Below are 17,298 nucleotides of genomic sequence, written 5' to 3' on the forward strand. Positions count from 1 at the left end.
GTAGAGGTAAGTATTTTTTATAATGTTTTAGGTGGCATAGGGGGGCCTAACTTGGGCCCCCCTACATGCCACTGTGCCCAATGGCCATGCCCAGGGGACAGAAGTCCACTGGGCATGGTCATTGGGCAGTGGGGCATGACTCCTGTCTTTGCTAAGACAGGAGTCATTTCCATGGTGGTTGTGCGTCATAAAATGACGCGAGTCAGGTTAGCGTCAATATTTTTGACTCTAACCTGACTTGCACCATTTTTTGATGCACAACCCCCATTATTCCCTATGCCAGCGCTGCCCGGTTCGCGTCATTTTTTTTTACGCTAACCAGGCAGCAGCGCCGGCTAGCGCCATTCCATAAATATGACGCCCGGCTGGCACGTTGGAATGGGGTTAGCCCGCATTAAATTTTATGACGCAAAACTGCGTTAGCGCAGTTTTGCGTCAAAAACTATAAATATGGCCCAAAGACTCTAAAGCCCATGTTTATACTTTTTTAGCGCCGCATTTGCGCAGCTTTTTGATGCAAAAATGGCGAAAACATACAAACTACAATTGTATTTTGCAAGTTTGCGTCGCTTTTGCTAAAAAAATTACGCAAAAGCAGCGCTACAAATTATAAATATGAGCCTAAGAGTTAAAAGTTTTGGTGCATTGAAGTGGTTACTTGAGAAGGCGATGGGAGCGCGATATGCAGCAGAGCATAACCATCTTCTGTACTTTGTGTGACAGTTCGTGAGACAGCAGCTAGTGAGCAGGTGAAGCACCTGGGGAAACGTAGCATTTACAGTTACGCTCCACACCCTGTTCACCCGAACGCAGTCATACCATGCACTGTGGGCCGTGTGCAGTCTCGAGCAGTTGCCCCCTCACACAATTCAGCCAGCCCCGTATATGATTCTCGCAGTGTGCACAGGAAACTGGATTCATTCATCAGTTAAAAGTCCTACGTTGGTTTACAACCAATTGTGGGGAGTATTTCTTAAGCTGGATTGGAGTCATCAGTTCACCGCTGGTCACACAATGAATTTTGTTTTGTGCAAAAAAATGGTATTTGGATGTGCGAAAAGCTGTTACTGCCCTTAAATTCACATCCCTGGTCACTGAAGTAATTAATGCACTTAGGATGGTAGGAAATCCAACTAGCCTGGTACATTTTTCAGTCCACGGCTAGGTCATAATCAGGATGCAGTGGACTCCACACGTGCCTGAATCCCAGTGCCACTGCTCCTGTTGCACTAATGAAAGCTAGGGCCATGCATACATTAATACTAAGGCCCCGATTACAAGTTTCAAAGACCGTTATCACTCTGTCTGATCATACCTGGCCAGGTTTTGCCCTTCTCAGATTTCCTGGGTGCAGGGAAACAAATGATGAAAATCCAGCTGGTAAAATCACATGAGGCTCAGGCTGTAAGGGACCCTGGGTCGACCCTCTCCCTTCTCACAGGAAGCACCGAATGGTCCGCCAAGCAGGCCACAGACTCCTTCCCCTGACACCCACCCCATCCCTTCCACCCACCAACCCCCTGCCACACACCAGTGGGGTAAAAACACATGTGGGGGGCCTCCTGAAAACTACAGGGAGTCCCCCCTTCAAACCCCACAGGACCCACCGAGGAGCTCTCAGGTCAGGGGCCCGCCGCCTGTACACAGTGCCGGCTGTGCTGAGAGGGCCCCCCATTGCCAGTGGTGTAACAACGCTTGATGGGGCTCCCCTGCAAAGTTGATCGAGGACCCCACTCTGAGCCTACTCAATGGCTCTCAGGTCAGTGCACTGTGCGGAAGGGACCCCCTGGAGCTCGGGGCCCCGCTGCACCGCAGTGGCTGCAGGGGGCTTTGTTACGGCACTGCCTGTAGCTCGGGGGTCCCCGCACACTGCGGGGGCCGGTGTTACACACGCCTCCATCTTCGTTTTGCCACGAGTTCAGAGCAGGCGCTAAATGGCAGAAATAATCTGCATGGAAAAGGGACTACTGCGCGTAATGTGACCCTTACAAATAAAGATTTACATGGCTATTCTCCCTTCTGTAGGAATTAACTAATAACTGCACATCACTGGTGGGGTGTTACCACAAGGTGCAGGTATTTAATGGAGCAGGTGGTACCCTGCCTGTACAGTGGAGCTCTTAATAGAGGCCAAAGATGGACAAGGAAATCTTAGTGAACAGACAGACCCACATGTATACTTCCACTCTAGAATACCAAAATAAATGACTAGCTCTATATTAATAAAATATCCCAAACATATTAAAACTTAGTACATGCCACAGTGCAAAACAGAATCAAGCACGAAAGAGGCCACTCAGTCCCACTTGGTGTGAAAGGAAAGTGGTTTGTTACCATGCAGGTGTAAATTTATGTATTTTGTATTGTTTTGCTGTGGTAGGTAGTAGTAGACCCAACTATTTGATCTGAAAATGTTTCTCAGCAGCAATGTGAATGTAGATTATTTAGTCTGAACAATTATCCAGAGGGCTACCACAAAAATGAAAATAAGGAGCCGGATTCCCAAAGTCCTAAAGTCTAACTTAACTCTAGTAAAGTTAGACTTTTGGACCAAGTTTAGACTTTTGGTCTAAACTTAGACATACTAAGAGTAAAGTTAGACGTTTGTTCTAAACTTAGACTTTTGGTTTAAACTTAGACCAAAATTCTAAACTTAGACCAAAATTCTAACTTTACTACAAGCAAACTTAGGTGGTCATTCCAACCCTGGCGGTCCATGACCGCCGGGTTGGATGACCGCGGGAGCACTGCCGACAGGCCGGCGGTGCTCCAATGGGCATTCCGACCGCGGCGGTAAAGCCGCGGTCGGACCGGCAACACTGGCGGTCACCCGCCAGTGTACCGCCGCCCATTGGAATCCTCCAAGGCGGCGCAGCTAGCTGCGCCGCCGAGGGGATTCCGACCCCCCCTACCGCCATCCAGTTCCCGGCGGTCCGCCCGCCGGGAACCGGATGGCGGTAGGGGGGGTCGCGGGGCCCCTGGGGGCCCCTGCAGTGCCCATGCCACTGGCATGGGCACTGCAGGGGCCCCCGTAAGAGGGCCCCTAAATGTATTTCACTGTCTGCTGCGCAGACAGTGAAATACGCGACGGGTGCAACTGCACCCGTCGCACAGCTTTCACTCCGCCGGCTCGATTCCGAGCCGGCTTCATCGTGGAAGCCTCTTTCCCGCTGGGCTGGCGGGCGGCCTGAAGGCGGCCGCCCGCCAGCCCAGCGGGAATGTCAGAATTACCGCCGCGGTCTTTCGACCGCGGAACGGTAACCTGACGGCGGGACTTTGGCGGGCGGCCTCCGCCGCCCGCCAAGGTCAGAATGAGGGCCTTAGACTTTTGGTCTAAATGTAGGGCCCGATTCACAAAGGTAAACTTAGACCAAAAGTCTAGGTTTAGACCTAAAGTCTAACTTTACTCATAGTAAAGTTAGACTTTAGGTCTAAACTGAGAATTTTGGTGTAAACATAGGGACCAATTCATAAAGGTAAACTTAGACCAATGGTCTAAGTTTAAACCAAAAGTCTAACTTTACTACGAGTAAAGTTAGACTTTTGGTCTAAACTTAGACTTTTGGACTAAGTTTACCCTTGTGAATCGGGCCCAATATGATTATGTGAACACTAATAAAGCCCCTCTTTTTTCCTCATATATAATAAGTGTATTCTTGAAGCCTGATGTGTTTCAAAGGAAGCCGTTTGTTGACAAAGTAAGAACAAAGGAAAAGGCCTGTGCATCCTAACTAAAGTCAAGATAAAATGTACTCAACCTATTTGGTTAACCACTGAAAAACACATTGTTTTCCTTTCATAAACTGCCTTTTTTAAGTTAGTGTGGGAAGGCTCAAGTGGTAATATACAACTTAATAAGTAGTTTCTGGTACAGACATAAAGGGACAGATTTATGAAAAGTGGCGCTGCACCACTTTTCTTGTGCCCCTATTGCCACCATGTGTGCGCCGTATTTAATATGACGGTAGTATGACGCTAATTCAGCGCTTTCAGGATTAGCGTAAAAAATTCTGACAATAATCCTGTAAAGCGCCCAGAGGCCCATTGAAACCAATGGTAGCCCCCTTTTAACTCCTGCGTCGGGCAGGCGTTAGAAGTGCCACTATGAATGGCGTAAAGAAATCTCCTAGATTTCTTTGTGGCATTTTTTTGGCCCCCCTAGCGGGGGAACGCCCTCTTTGCATACATTATGCCTGACGCATGCATACTGTAGTGCAAAGGGTTACAAAGTGGTGCAATGCGTGCATTTTGCCACTTTGTAAAAATGGTGCAGCAATTTTGGCCTCGCTGGGCCACATTAGCGTAAATAAAATGACACTAATGTGGCACAAGGAAGAGCTAGGGACTCTTAAATCTGCCCCAAAGTGCGGTAATCCCTCTTTGGTGCTCTTTATTTAGGCTACGAAATTAACTTACATCGAAAACAAAAGTGCCAATGTAAGGCGTATCTGACAATATTTATTATCTCTTGTACTGCAGACCATATCTCAACCTGAACCACTAGATCCTAGGTTAATGGGGTTTGATAAGGGTGTCAACTTTGTGTGCACTAAATTAGTATAATAAAATAAGAAATATTTTATGAAACAGAAGTGGAACCCCAAGAGACAGACGTGAGAATGTATATGTATTCTCACAAACCTCTAACTAAGCCTTCCTTTAGCAGGCACAATGCCTTCGGTGTAAGGCATTTCACAACCACTGCTCCTTAAGTGAAGGCTTCCTATTGCAGGCGGGCCCTCGCACTTCAAAGGTCATGAAAAAGCTTTATTTGAATGATTAATTGCAACTATTGCAAAAAAGACAATGTAAACATGATTAATTACATCTACTGCGAAAAAGGCAATGCAAAACCAAAGCAAAAATCTATCCATAGCGTAGTAAAAAATGCCACGGTTATGTTAATCACACAACGAGACGTCAATATAAACATATGTTTAAAAGGCAATACACAGTAAAGCTGTCTAAACAGATAAAATGCTGGATGTTTCATTGTAATTTACATAAAACAAAGTCGGTGTATTTTCTCTCCTTTTTAGCTCGAGCGCGCAAGCACTCTGGCCTGTTGTAATCTATCTGTGGGCTTTTAACCACGCCCACCGCACGCCCATCACTATCAATTCTTCATAGTCTTGCCTTTCAAAAATCCTTTATCACTGTGGCAGTTTTGTTAGCGCATTGGCCATCAACCCTGTTACATGATAGGTTTGACTGCAGGCAAACTTCTTTTTCCTTTTGTGTCTCTCCTTCGCACTCATGGCAGTCGTGGCGCTTTGAATTGGCTCGCTTATGTCAACTGTTTTACTTTTCATTTTCAATTTATATGGCAAGAAAAGTCCAGTTAGGAATTTACAACTGCTTGTTATGTTCTGCCTTGTCACCGTAGCTGTCCCGAGAGTACCACTAAAGAGGGGTTCGGCTCTGCCCACAAGTTGGGAGCCAAAAGTACATGTTTTGATTGGGCAGAAGTTGTATGCTTCCTCAAAAAAAGTGCTTGCCCTCCACGCAGCTGTGATCATTTTGTATATTTATCCAGCTGACTGAGCTTGAAAAAATAACGAAAAAAAAACAAAAACACCTGCTCTTTTGGGAGACACGTTCGTCTCTCCTCCGTCCTCATCCTCTTCACGGCAGCACACAGTCTCTCACACTCCCCTCAGCCTATCACGACGCTGCTTTCACCAGCATGACAGCAGCATCATGATTGGTGTGAGCGGCCTGCTTCGGCGCTCACACAGGGAGTGGGACCCTGTGCACTTTCTCATCCTGGTTGTGCAATACAGCTGGGTGGAGAAATGCAAAGTGCGCATGCCTGTTTGCCTGGCACAACACGCCAGCCAAACAGACATGGGCACTTATAGGTGCACATACCATTCCTCCTGCAGCCCTCATCCAGCCCAGCCCCACCCAGCCCTAACCTGGCTCGAATTGTAAAATAAAATGATAATATCATTGCGTTATTCTCATTTTATTAGTCCTTTTACTGAATGCAGTGGGGCGACGCTCCTCTCCCTTAGCGGAGGAGCGGCAGCTGATTGTACGGGTCAACCACAAGTATCTGGAGGAGAGCCATTGAATCAAGAGGAGACAGCTTAGAAAGACAACAAAGCCATCCAATCATGAGCCAGAGGTTGACACAAAACACATTCTAGGTATATCGTATGTCTTGGAAACAATAGATTTGTTGGTGCTTAATTTGAGCAGGTGGTTGAAGGTGAGGCCCACTGACACTCATTTTATGGACCAGCATATATTTTGCCTCAAGAGACTTTGATCCAGAGCAAGAGAGAGAAACACTCAAAAGGGGGAAAGAAAAGGAAGCCAAAAACAGAAAGTAGTGAGAAACAGAGAAAAGCAAGGCTGAAAAAGAACTTGCGTGAGTGGAATTGACGTGCGGGGAGGTGTCTGGTAGTGGATTAAAGTGGTATGAGGTGGAATCACGACTACGTCGTCTTCAGCACCACAAGCTCAATACTTTGGCACTTGGTATTTGCAATCTCAACCTTCCATAGAGCCAGCTGCAGAATTCTAAGCAAAACTTTGGATCAGGCACTTATTGTTTTAGAACTTAAATAGTTAGAGGTGCTGATAGACAGCTATACAACCAGAACCTAAAAGCACAGTGAAAGGAAAACAATGTTTATGAACTTTAAAGACAATAACTGGAGACTCTTGTGGATGCTCAGATTTAACTAGAGTGGGTGGCAGGGTGGTGAAGGCATCTAGCATCTCATGCTAGTTATCTATCAAACTATCCACCGGACTGTGGCCTATATTATGGTAAAGTGGCAGAGTGCAGGGCAGCAAGTCACCTTACTGCGACGCACTGTGTCACTGAAAGGGCAGCAATGCACTGTACTTAAAGCATACGGCGCATTGTTCTCCTTTCCCCCTGTGATGGCGCACAATGGGTTGCCTAGCGCCAACGTAGGCAGCTTTGCACCATTGTGCAAGGGGGCCTCTGTTGCATGCAGGGTTGCTTTTGTACAGGAAGACCAAGGGCCTGATTTATATTTTGGCAGAGGGGTTACCCCACCACAACGGTGACAGATATCTCGTCCGCTGAAATCTAGATCCCATGGGACAAAATGGGACTTAGATTTTGGCGGACGGGATATCCATCACCGGTGTGATGGAGTAACCCGCCCGCCCTAAATAACAGACCCAACTTCTCTTTCAAGGCCATTAGATCACATTTCTTCTGAATGTGTCAAATGATAGTTTATAGAAAAGAAGAAAAGGGAAAACAGACATACATCTATTGTACCTTAAAATTAATTATAGGTGGGCTCTTTCTTAAATTCATTTCCTGTATTGAGTGAACAACATTTCCTTCAGTAGGCTTGCAAAACTATTAGAGATCTTGGACCATGTTGCAAATGGGTTCCGCCCATTCAGTGCACCCAGATTTGTTGCTTTTTAATCACCCGAGTTTGGACCTTTATTATGAATGAGTCTCCCTACCTGAGTCTCACTCCCAGTAATTTCATGGTATATTGGACTGCGCACGTTTACCACCAGAATCTGCCTTTCACGACAAGTCTGCTGCGACACAGCTAGGGTAAAGGGCACTGGGATGGCTACACGTGAACATGTGTGCACACACTTGTGTGCACGGGTCCTGGCTGCACAAAAAAGACTACAGTTGTGCTGCACACAGGTAACGTATCTATGGCAGTTTTAAACTACATATCCGATCTGTCAAAATACCGCTTTTGACAGGAGTAAACCTTCCTTTTGAATATCAATAAGTCATCCTTATGAAAGCTGTATTGCCCAAAAGAAAGCAGGGTGCAGATATTTAAAAGTAGGGACATGTAGGTATTAATGCTGAACATGTCCTTACAGTGAAATATCCCCAAAAACGACTTTCACTGTAACAATGCTGGCTGCTGCCATAGGGAATCATTGGGCTACAGTGTAACAACTCTTTTGAGTTGTAATTTAAAGTTATCTTTAATGGTGAGGTCAGATTTTAAATTATTATTTTAGAACTGCCACTTTTAGAAAGTTGTCATTATCCTACCCCAAGTTTCTTGGAGTTTCCAGCTGCCTGGGATGGTGACAGATCTCCCGCTCGGATTCCGTATTGGAGCCAGACAGTGCACAAAGGGGCTTAGGCGTGGACAGGATGGGCATTCCTAATAAGAAACCGACACCAACCGCTGGTACCACTAGCCGGAGCCAAACCCAGGAAAGGGGAAGTTTAGACGAAGGGAAATCTCCCACTCACAAGCTGGCCTGGGCATAAAAGAGTCATACCAAAACATGCAGGAGAGCAAGACTGTGTCTCTGAACTATGACAGTCGTAACACCCTGGACAGCTGGAAGGACAAGCTTCCCTCTGGACTGAGGGCTGTGTCTACAGCTGATCTCAGGACTACTGGTTCTCCCCTGGGCCAGTGATGCTCACTCCCTTACACCCCCTGAGGACCAGTTAGGTGAAGACTTGGACTCCATAGACCCCCATGTGCCCTGAAAGATGCCCAGGAGGCCAGGGAATCTTTGGAGGGCACAGCAGAAGGGACGGCTGGCATAGGGAGCCAATGAAACCAGCTCTCCTCAGAGTACACCTTTTCAGGAGCCTGTTAAAACTGGTCCAGTGTTTAGAGCTTACCACCGGGAGCACTGGGGCAAAACAAGCCCAAGATCATTGAAATTGGGCTAATGGGGCATGAGTTATGCTCTCTGAAAGATTGTGGCCTTTGACCCTGGAGTGCAAAATGGAGTTCAAGAGTCCCTGCCAGTGCTTCCTGAAATTACCTCTGGGATAGTCCAGTGCAAGTTGCAAGGTTAATTTAATTAATTCTCCAAGGAGGGGGCATGCATAGGCTCCAAACCTCCAGGCCATTGTGAATTTCATAGTGCCCAGGACCATATCTCTGCCCCCTAAAAACAAAGTCCGGGTCCCAGTCCGGACCCAAACACAGGGGTAAGGAGGGCCCAGCCACACATCGCTGCTACCGCTGCTGGCGGGAGCTGGAGACAAGTTGCTCCCGCCACAGAAGCTGCAGAAGCAAAAAAGATGGACTAGGTCCCATGACGGGCCACTGGAGTTGGCTGTCCATAAGGGACTGCCCAGGGTTGCAGGGGGCCTTTAGGATCTCCCCACTGCCTCCAATGTGGGAGTTACCTTTGGTAGCTTGGGTAGGACCGGGCACCCCTGAGAAAAAAGAAAGAAAAGAAGGTTATGCAGTGCAATAAACTAGGACTATCATTTCTCAGAAGACCTAACTTAACATGTAGTATTGTGTGGGGAATGGCACTGTCAAGCCAGTTATTGTGGTCTTGAAAAGATAGAGGTATCTCTAAATATGTATAAGTTCTGTATTGTGCAGTGTGTTGGCAGGAGTGTAATTATGAAGTGTATTAGTGTTCCCATCGACTGCTGGAAAGGTGGCCCAAGAGTAGAATATTTCTGTTCTGTAGGCTGGATGAGACTCAACAACAAATGTTACGGGACCTCCCTGGGATGTGAGGCCATGAGCTAGCAAATGAGCGGTAAGGGGAGGTCGCATGTTTACTGCAACTGCTACCTATTGCGGGGTCACCATGGTATATATACCTGTTCAGAGATAAGGACACCAAAAATGGGGATTGATCCTTTTAAGGTTCAAGCTTGAAAAAGACAGCATTTGATAGGTACTACCTACCTTGCTGAGGAGGAAAATCCTCAATACCACGGACGTCTCCGTATATAGTATTGAAGTGCCTTTAGCACGTAGTGAGACAGAGACACTCAGGAGGATCCGAAAATCAGTGCCTGACCAAACGTTGGTGGAGCCATGTCACGTGGGCTCTCATTATCCTAATGAGGCTGCTGGATTTAGGCATCAGCATCACTTGAATTGTGGAGAACTGAATCCGAACCCACACCATGTGACAACTGTCGGCCTAATCCATTTCTGGCCAATTAGCAGCGCTTCATCTCTGCCCAAGAGTAGGGATGATTTGTAGCAACCGGGCGCATGACAAGATGACTTCTCAGAAAAATCGTGGTGGATCAGATCTCATCCTTTTCTCTCAGTTACATTGGTCTCACACATGCAAAGACAACCAGAGGCAAACAATGGTTCAATAGGATTTATTGAGTCAGCTGCGTCTTAGATAAAATGGAATGAAATGCAATAATTAGAATGATGAAACATACCTGAAGCAAAATGGTGACAAGGAAAGTGAAACACAGAAAAAGTCCCACCATACTGTCACTATGCACAATATATGTGATTCCTATCTAAGTTATGTTAGAGCACAGCATGATAAGCCCTAATCTGCCCTAGAGGATTCCCCCCTGGGAAGACATAATTCCCCCTACCTGAGTATGACAGTAGCAAGGAAGCCTGTTGTCTATAGAGACACCATCCCCATGTAGGCCAGGGAACCAGTGGTCTCAGCAAGCAGCTGTAACGAAATCAATCAGCATGCGGTTGTGGTCGTCTGGCTGGAACCCCCCTCTAACATGCATGGGAACAATAAAACAGCTGATGTTCTGAGAAAATGTCCCTACGTAAAACTATGTGTGTTTTTGTGAACGTTAGAGATGCAGTGTACCACTTATGCTGACAATCCTATTTTGCTGCAGCCTTGACGAAAGCAGAGTGAAAGAATGTCATGCTAAGAAACTTAATGCTTTCCTAGGCGAAAGGACAACTAGATAAAGAAAAAAAAACACCACAAATGTGGTTGATTCTAAAATAATAAAAATGAAGAAGAAATTTTTTTTACTAGGCTAAAGGGCACAGGCAGCAGGCTTAGTTGGTAAAATAACATGCCCAGAGACATTATTAAAATGGCTATACAACACTGCATTCATAGAAAGAAAGCAGCAGAAACTGTTAATAAAATATTATCCCAGCACCTGGGCTGGGAGCAACCCATAATGCCGCAGGAGAGGGTGATCTGCATACGTCACTACCTTTTGTGATGCCCCAAGGAAAGCAGGTATACCAGCACCATGCTTAAGGTTGTGCTTGGGGGCTTCAGGAGAACAGCAGCCCCTCCCCCTTGATTACCTTTAGGAAACTGACTCTAAATTTCTGGGGTCATATAATCTGTCACTCCTAGCCTTTTTCACCATTACTTTTGAAGCATTCCCGAGGCTGAGACTTTTTTCTCCAACCAACCTCAATCTGCCTGATGTATATATTCATAAATTAATGCATAGTACTTAATAGTGTGTGTGTAATAAATATACTTTTCCTTTTTTAAAGAAAAAGCACTGCCTGGACAGTCATTTATTGAGTGTTACTATTGGTGCAAGCGAATGGTGATTACTAGCCGCCACCACCTCCCCTGAGTAGGCCTTAAACTGCTCTGCTTCACTATCCTGAGAGAGTCAGGTGCTACAATAGGGTGCTTTGTTCTCAAGAAGGAGAAATTGTCGATCTATTACTTGTTCAAGCCTCACATTGCACAGCTAATAACCACAACAAAGAACAATTAGGCAGAGGGGAAGAGAAATCAATAGAAACTAACCAGAGACTCTAGAAGAGACCCAGACCTTTTTTCAATGATGGACAATGACTCTTGCAATTCTTCAAGCCCTGGAGCCAATACTGCAAATGGGTGAATATTAATACACATGGCAGTACTCTCTATGGTTACCACCAACTCAAGGAGGTGGTCCTGTGCCCACTGGCCTGTAGAGTGAGTGGACATCTATCCCTCTTGGACTCTGCTACATAATTTTGGATTTTGTTTTGATTCCTTTCTTTGCTCCAAATCACCTTTCTTGAAGTTATAAACTTTTTGTTTTATATTTCAAGAGTATCAATAGCAGCTTAAATTACGCAAGGCAGAATGTTTTTAAAATGCTGCATGTTATTTTAAGAAAACAGTTCCATTTTTAAAACACCTTACCAAATATAATCAATAATAATCATCCAACCAGCAAGTACACCCTTAGAAAATCTCTTAAAAGTAGCTGTTCTTTTAAAAACAAAAAGTGCCAACTTACTTCAGCCTTTTAAGAAATAAACTAAACATTTGTGACAATTCTAACATGTATTCAGGAGTTTGTGCAGCAATATTACAAATACTGAATTTATTTAGGATAGTTCCCTTTCTTACATTCAGCCTGTGGAAATGCAGCCTTGGGGTTTGCAAGAATTTAGAAATGTTGTGTTTTTGTGGGAGATTTTTACATTTTATTTTGCAATGACATGGACCTTTTGAGGATGTTAGCCTCTTTATGGAACTATTCTTGAAATGAAAAGTATGTAATACACATCAAAAAGGATTGTAGTAGTGAACAATAAAAAAGGCAGATGTGGCATGTTTGGTGGGAAGGCACCATGTCCTATTTGGCCAAAATGTCAACTGAATTTGCTGTTAAAATAGAGGACAAAAGAAGAAAAGATTATCAGCATAACTGATGCACTTGTAAGACATTCAAAGGCACTTGACAGGACATGAGTTGGATCAATATACTGGCTCTTACAGTCACTTACTGGGTATAGTCTTAGACTGTGTCCAGAGTCATGCACTTAATTGGGTTTTATTCAATGCATTTTGTTTGTTTGTTTCTGATAATCTTGTTTGTTTAAGAGTTGGAAGGAACAGCAGATAATACACAGCCTCCACAAGCTCAGAAGAAAGGAATGAGTATCATTGTCATTGAAGCTTGATGTTTTTCCCTTTTTTATCTAGATGACCCAGTAAGCCCTGAGATTACTGTCCCAGAAAACGTCACCGACGGCAGTTCCATAACCCTAAATTGTATTACTCCATATTTCTGTCCGGACGACAGTATATCATTGCAGTGGAAGGATGGCGTTCCAGAGGGGGCTTTCATTTCTCTGGACGTGCAGCTGGATACATCAGCTGTTTTCACTCGACGGAACCTGCACACCACTGTGTCATGGCGGGATAACCAGAAAATGCTCAGATGTGAAGTATCTGTTGGAAACAGCCGGGCAGCGAAGGATGTGACGCTCAATGTTAAACGTGAGTACTCATGGGTGTCAATACACCAGAAGGCAACGGGCAATGGGAGGGACACAACATATCCTTAGACCATCCTGGTGACATCACAAGCCTTAGACCTCTACCCACTCTATGGTCTTCTGTTTGTCTCTGATTGGCTAGAGAAAGGATTGGATACCACAGAAAGCCAAAAAAGTTCCAATAGCCCTTCTTGACCAATCGCAAGGAGGGAAGTCACAGCAGTACCAAGACTCAAGCCAGTGGAAGCGGCTACTAGGCCACCTAGATGGAAGGGTTTTTGCTCCCAGGTTCCGCTTTAAAAGATCTATGAATAGAGAAAGAAAGCTACAAATCCTGGGCAAGTGAGCACCATTGCTTTTTAGATATTCAGAAATGGTCAAAGGTTGGATTTGATATAGTAGGTGTCTATATAACGCTGACACTCATCGTGAGAGTAATCACAGTTAAGAGAATGGGATGAACAGAGAGTAAATGAAATTACCAATCAGTACTTGTTTCCTCCTGTGAATTGCACTTGGCTCTTTATTTTTTTCTAACATTCACCAAGTATGTGTGGTCTTCCTCCCTTATATCTGTTTGGCCAAGGTTGGCAGGTTTTACCATTAATTGCAATCAGCATGCTTTTTTCCTAATAGTCTCTGCATGATGCCAGACCTCAGGATGGTCCTACAGGATTACGAGGCTTTTAGCGAGTGCGGTCTAAAAAAGAGAATTTTGCTTCTTCGATTTCTGTGAGTCCAACCAACCATATCCTGCTAGGATATGAGGAGAGGGAATGAACAGCACTGGTCAGGAGCAAATACTCAACACTGAGCTCATAAATCAGTTGAGGCTGAGAGGGTCCTGCAGTAGAGAGGAGTTGCAATAGTTTGGAAAAAGATTTTGCAACCTATTGTTAATGACACACAAAATATTTTATGATTATTTTCTGAATATTTCAATTCTATTTCCATTTTAGATGTTTTGGAGCCAATTTGCAGGCCAATTTGCAATGTACGTAAAAGTCTAGGGTCGAAGAGTTGGCAATGAGGAATTTTTAACATTAACCTGCCAATGTCCCCTCTACTGAGGTAATGAATGCAGAGTAGATAGTAAAGCATCCAATTGAGGAGAATATAGAGTTAAGGGTGAAAGAGAGTGGGAAGCAGCTAAAGTGATCAGGCATTTTGTGGTTTAGTTATTGGCTGAGTTCAGCTGGATTTGATCCAATAGCTTAGGCACAGCATCATGTCCTACAACACATATTTAACCATTTGGTAAAATAGTCAAAAGGAGCACCATACAGAAAATGTGGGGATGTCTGTATGAAGTACCAAATGCCAGAGTTCCAGGATGCTTCACAAGTGATCTTGGGACACACACCCCAGAAGCGAAGCAGCCAGAGTGGTAGTCATAATTCAGTTCAAATAATAAGTAGAAAATCAAATCCAAACCAACAAAGATTAAAGGAAAGCAGTAAGTGCATTGAGAAGGGAAAACAAAGTAAAGTTGAAGGGTTGTTGCAGGATGATGAGCTCCAAGGCAGCGGAGGCCTCCAACAAGCTAAAGTTACTAGTCAATGAGGAGTTAGTACTGCTGTTTCTTATGATGTCCGGAATAGAATGCTTTTGTGTCTCAATGTCCCTCAAGGGGTGATCTGACAGCCAGTAATCTCCTAACACCATATAAGTGACCAGCACACCTGTGCCCCAACCTCTGATGGCCCATCTACCATCCTTTCTAGTGCGTCCCATACCTAATCTGACATGGTATGCACTTGGAAAATAAGGTGCGCTGCTGATGTGATAATGAAGTAATGTAAGGCAAGGTGAACATCTTCATAACCAAAGGTGGTTGGTGCAGAGTTGAACAATGGATTCCAACACTTCCAGATTTATTCAGGAGTACCCGAGAGCTGATGATTTCTCTATCCTTGGATATCCCACCAAAACCATCTTTAATACAAGAAGCCAAGCATGAGGGTTTCATTTCCTATCATCCATCTGCATAGGTAGTAACATCACTGCATTTCTCATTATCCATTTGCCCAGGAATCTGCTAAAACCATCTTTAAAAGAAGAAGCCAAGCAAGAGAAATTAACTTCCCATTGTCTATCTGCAAAGGAAGTAGCATCACTACATTTCCTGTCATCCACATGCACAGGAAGTGGCATCATTGCTTTCCTGCCAAAACCGTCTTTGAAAGAGGAAGCCAAGCAAGAGTACTTAATTTCCCATCATCTTTCTGCACACTGCCCACTGCCTCCTGGCTTGTCCTGCCTCCCAGGGCCAAGTAGGCAGTGGCTGCACGGCAGGCACTCCAAAAATAAGCCCTCTGCACCTGTCTACACTTGGACTGCTGGCAGCACCAGAAACCCCGGTCCTAACCACCTCTACCCTGCAGCACTACTCCGTGCACTCATCACAGCCGGCTGCTTGCCGCACTGCTGCCACACCACACCACACAACATGGAGGGAGCATTCAGATGTGCCTCCTGCAAGTTATCATGCACTCTCCCACATCCTAAACAAACACTCTTGCAAAAAGCGGACCCAGCACCCCATTCGCTCACATTCACACAAACCAGCTACCTGTTCACACACACCACCCACACAACATGCCACACTCGCATGCTTACTCCTCAGCATCCGCTCGCTCACCAAGCACGCCACAGGGATATGGAGCCTACAGCAGGACCATGCTCTGGACCTGCTCTTCCTTACGGAAATATGACTAAGCCCAACCTCTTCACAGGACATTGCTACAGCCCGCAGCACTGGCTGCAAGATCATCAGGCAAGTGCGTCAGCACAAGCCCAGAGGCGGTGTTGCCATTATACTCAAAGACACCATCACCTGCACCACCTACCCAGCAGTACATGGAACACTTAACACTCAAGATACACATCACAGCCAACTTCTCCCTATACAAATCCCTCATATGCAGACCACTAGGACCCCACATCAATTTGGCCAGTGTCATCACAGACTTCGTTGCGCCCCTTATCATCAACACCAGTGCCTTGATCCTCATCAGAAACTTAAACTTTCATTTAGAAGACTGCAAGAACCCAAACTCTATGGCCCTTCTAGAAATCTCAGATACCTCAGCTCATCCAGAATGTTACTGAACTCACCCACACTACCGGAAACCTATTGGACCTGATTTTCTCCTCAATCAGCAATATCACAGTCAACAAGCCAGCAACTATGACTGGAACAGACCACGTCCCCGTCAGGTTCAGTATACCCATCCTGCACCACAGCAGACTAACCACCACAGGACCGACCCACCGCAGCTGTAAAACTATCACAGAAGAGGAAGGGGTTTCTGGCCTCTCCACCCACTGGTCCAAGCACACCAGCAACTTGCAAAAGCCATCAAAAACTTCAACAGCAGGATCACTGCATGCCCTGAAACCCTGGCTCCCCATCAAGCGCATCCCAACAGCAAGAGCCTGGCCTCAGGCCAGTTGCTAGACGCAGGAACTCAGGCTGATGAAACATCAATAGAAGCAACTGGAGTGCAAATGGAGAACAAGTCAAAATGCCATGAATAAAGACGTGCAAATTTGCCCTAAGACACTACCACCAGCAGATATGGAACACCAAGCACACAGCTCTTGCAGATCACATTGATTTTATTGCACCTTCTGTCACCTCCAGCAACTTCACCCCTCATCAGACCTTTGCAACAAGCTCTTATAATTCTTCAGCAACAAAATCACCTCCATAAATGTAAACTTCGACCCCCAACCAGACCAAGTCAATTTCGCAACTCAACTTCCCATCACAGATGAAGAACAAACCCTGACCTTGTGGCCTGCTGTCACCACTGCCAAAACCACTGCTACCATGAAGAGCATCTCCTTGGGGGGCCTATCTGATCCCTTGCCCCACCATGCCTTTATCAAATGATCCCTATTAATCAGCGAATTAGTAACACCCATCCTCAACTCCTCCAGTGACTCAGCCACATTCCCAGGCACTTGGAAACAAGCCATCATACATCCTGGCTCCACTGACCCAGCCGTGCTCTCCAACTACAGAACTATATCCCTCCTATCATGTCCGGCCAAGATATTAGAGAAACAAATCAACCAATGCCTGACCGACCACCTCAGCAACCACCAGATCCTTGATGCCATGCGCTCCAGATTCAGGCCCAACCACAGTACAGAAAAAGCACTCATCAATGCCACAAACAACATCTGCATGATCCTTGACTTAGAAGACACATCAGCCCTTGTTCTCCTGGACCTCTCTGCATTATTTGATACAATCTCACATCCCATTCACACAAGGCACCTGTACAAGACTGGCATCCAAAGACCCACTCTCCACTGGATCTGCTCCTTCTTGGCAAACAGAACA

The 17,298-nt window shown here is 45.5% G+C and overlaps 1 protein-coding gene across 2 annotated transcripts in view; it reads left to right on the top strand.

The window, feature by feature from the left end:
• SIGLEC1 (sialic acid binding Ig like lectin 1) overlaps window positions 1-17,298 on the top strand; it is a 278,498-nt gene that overhangs the window by 65,230 nt on the left and 195,970 nt on the right. For both annotated transcript variants that reach the window (XM_069205241.1, XM_069205252.1), the window contains one exon: window positions 12,649-12,945. In XM_069205241.1, the coding sequence (XP_069061342.1) occupies window positions 12,649-12,945 (297 nt within the window). The remainder of the gene's footprint in view (window positions 1-12,648; window positions 12,946-17,298) is intronic.

The sequence above is a fragment of the Pleurodeles waltl genome, chromosome 1_2, assembly GCF_031143425.1.
Source record: "Pleurodeles waltl isolate 20211129_DDA chromosome 1_2, aPleWal1.hap1.20221129, whole genome shotgun sequence".
Classification (NCBI taxonomy): domain Eukaryota; kingdom Metazoa; phylum Chordata; class Amphibia; order Caudata; family Salamandridae; genus Pleurodeles; species Pleurodeles waltl.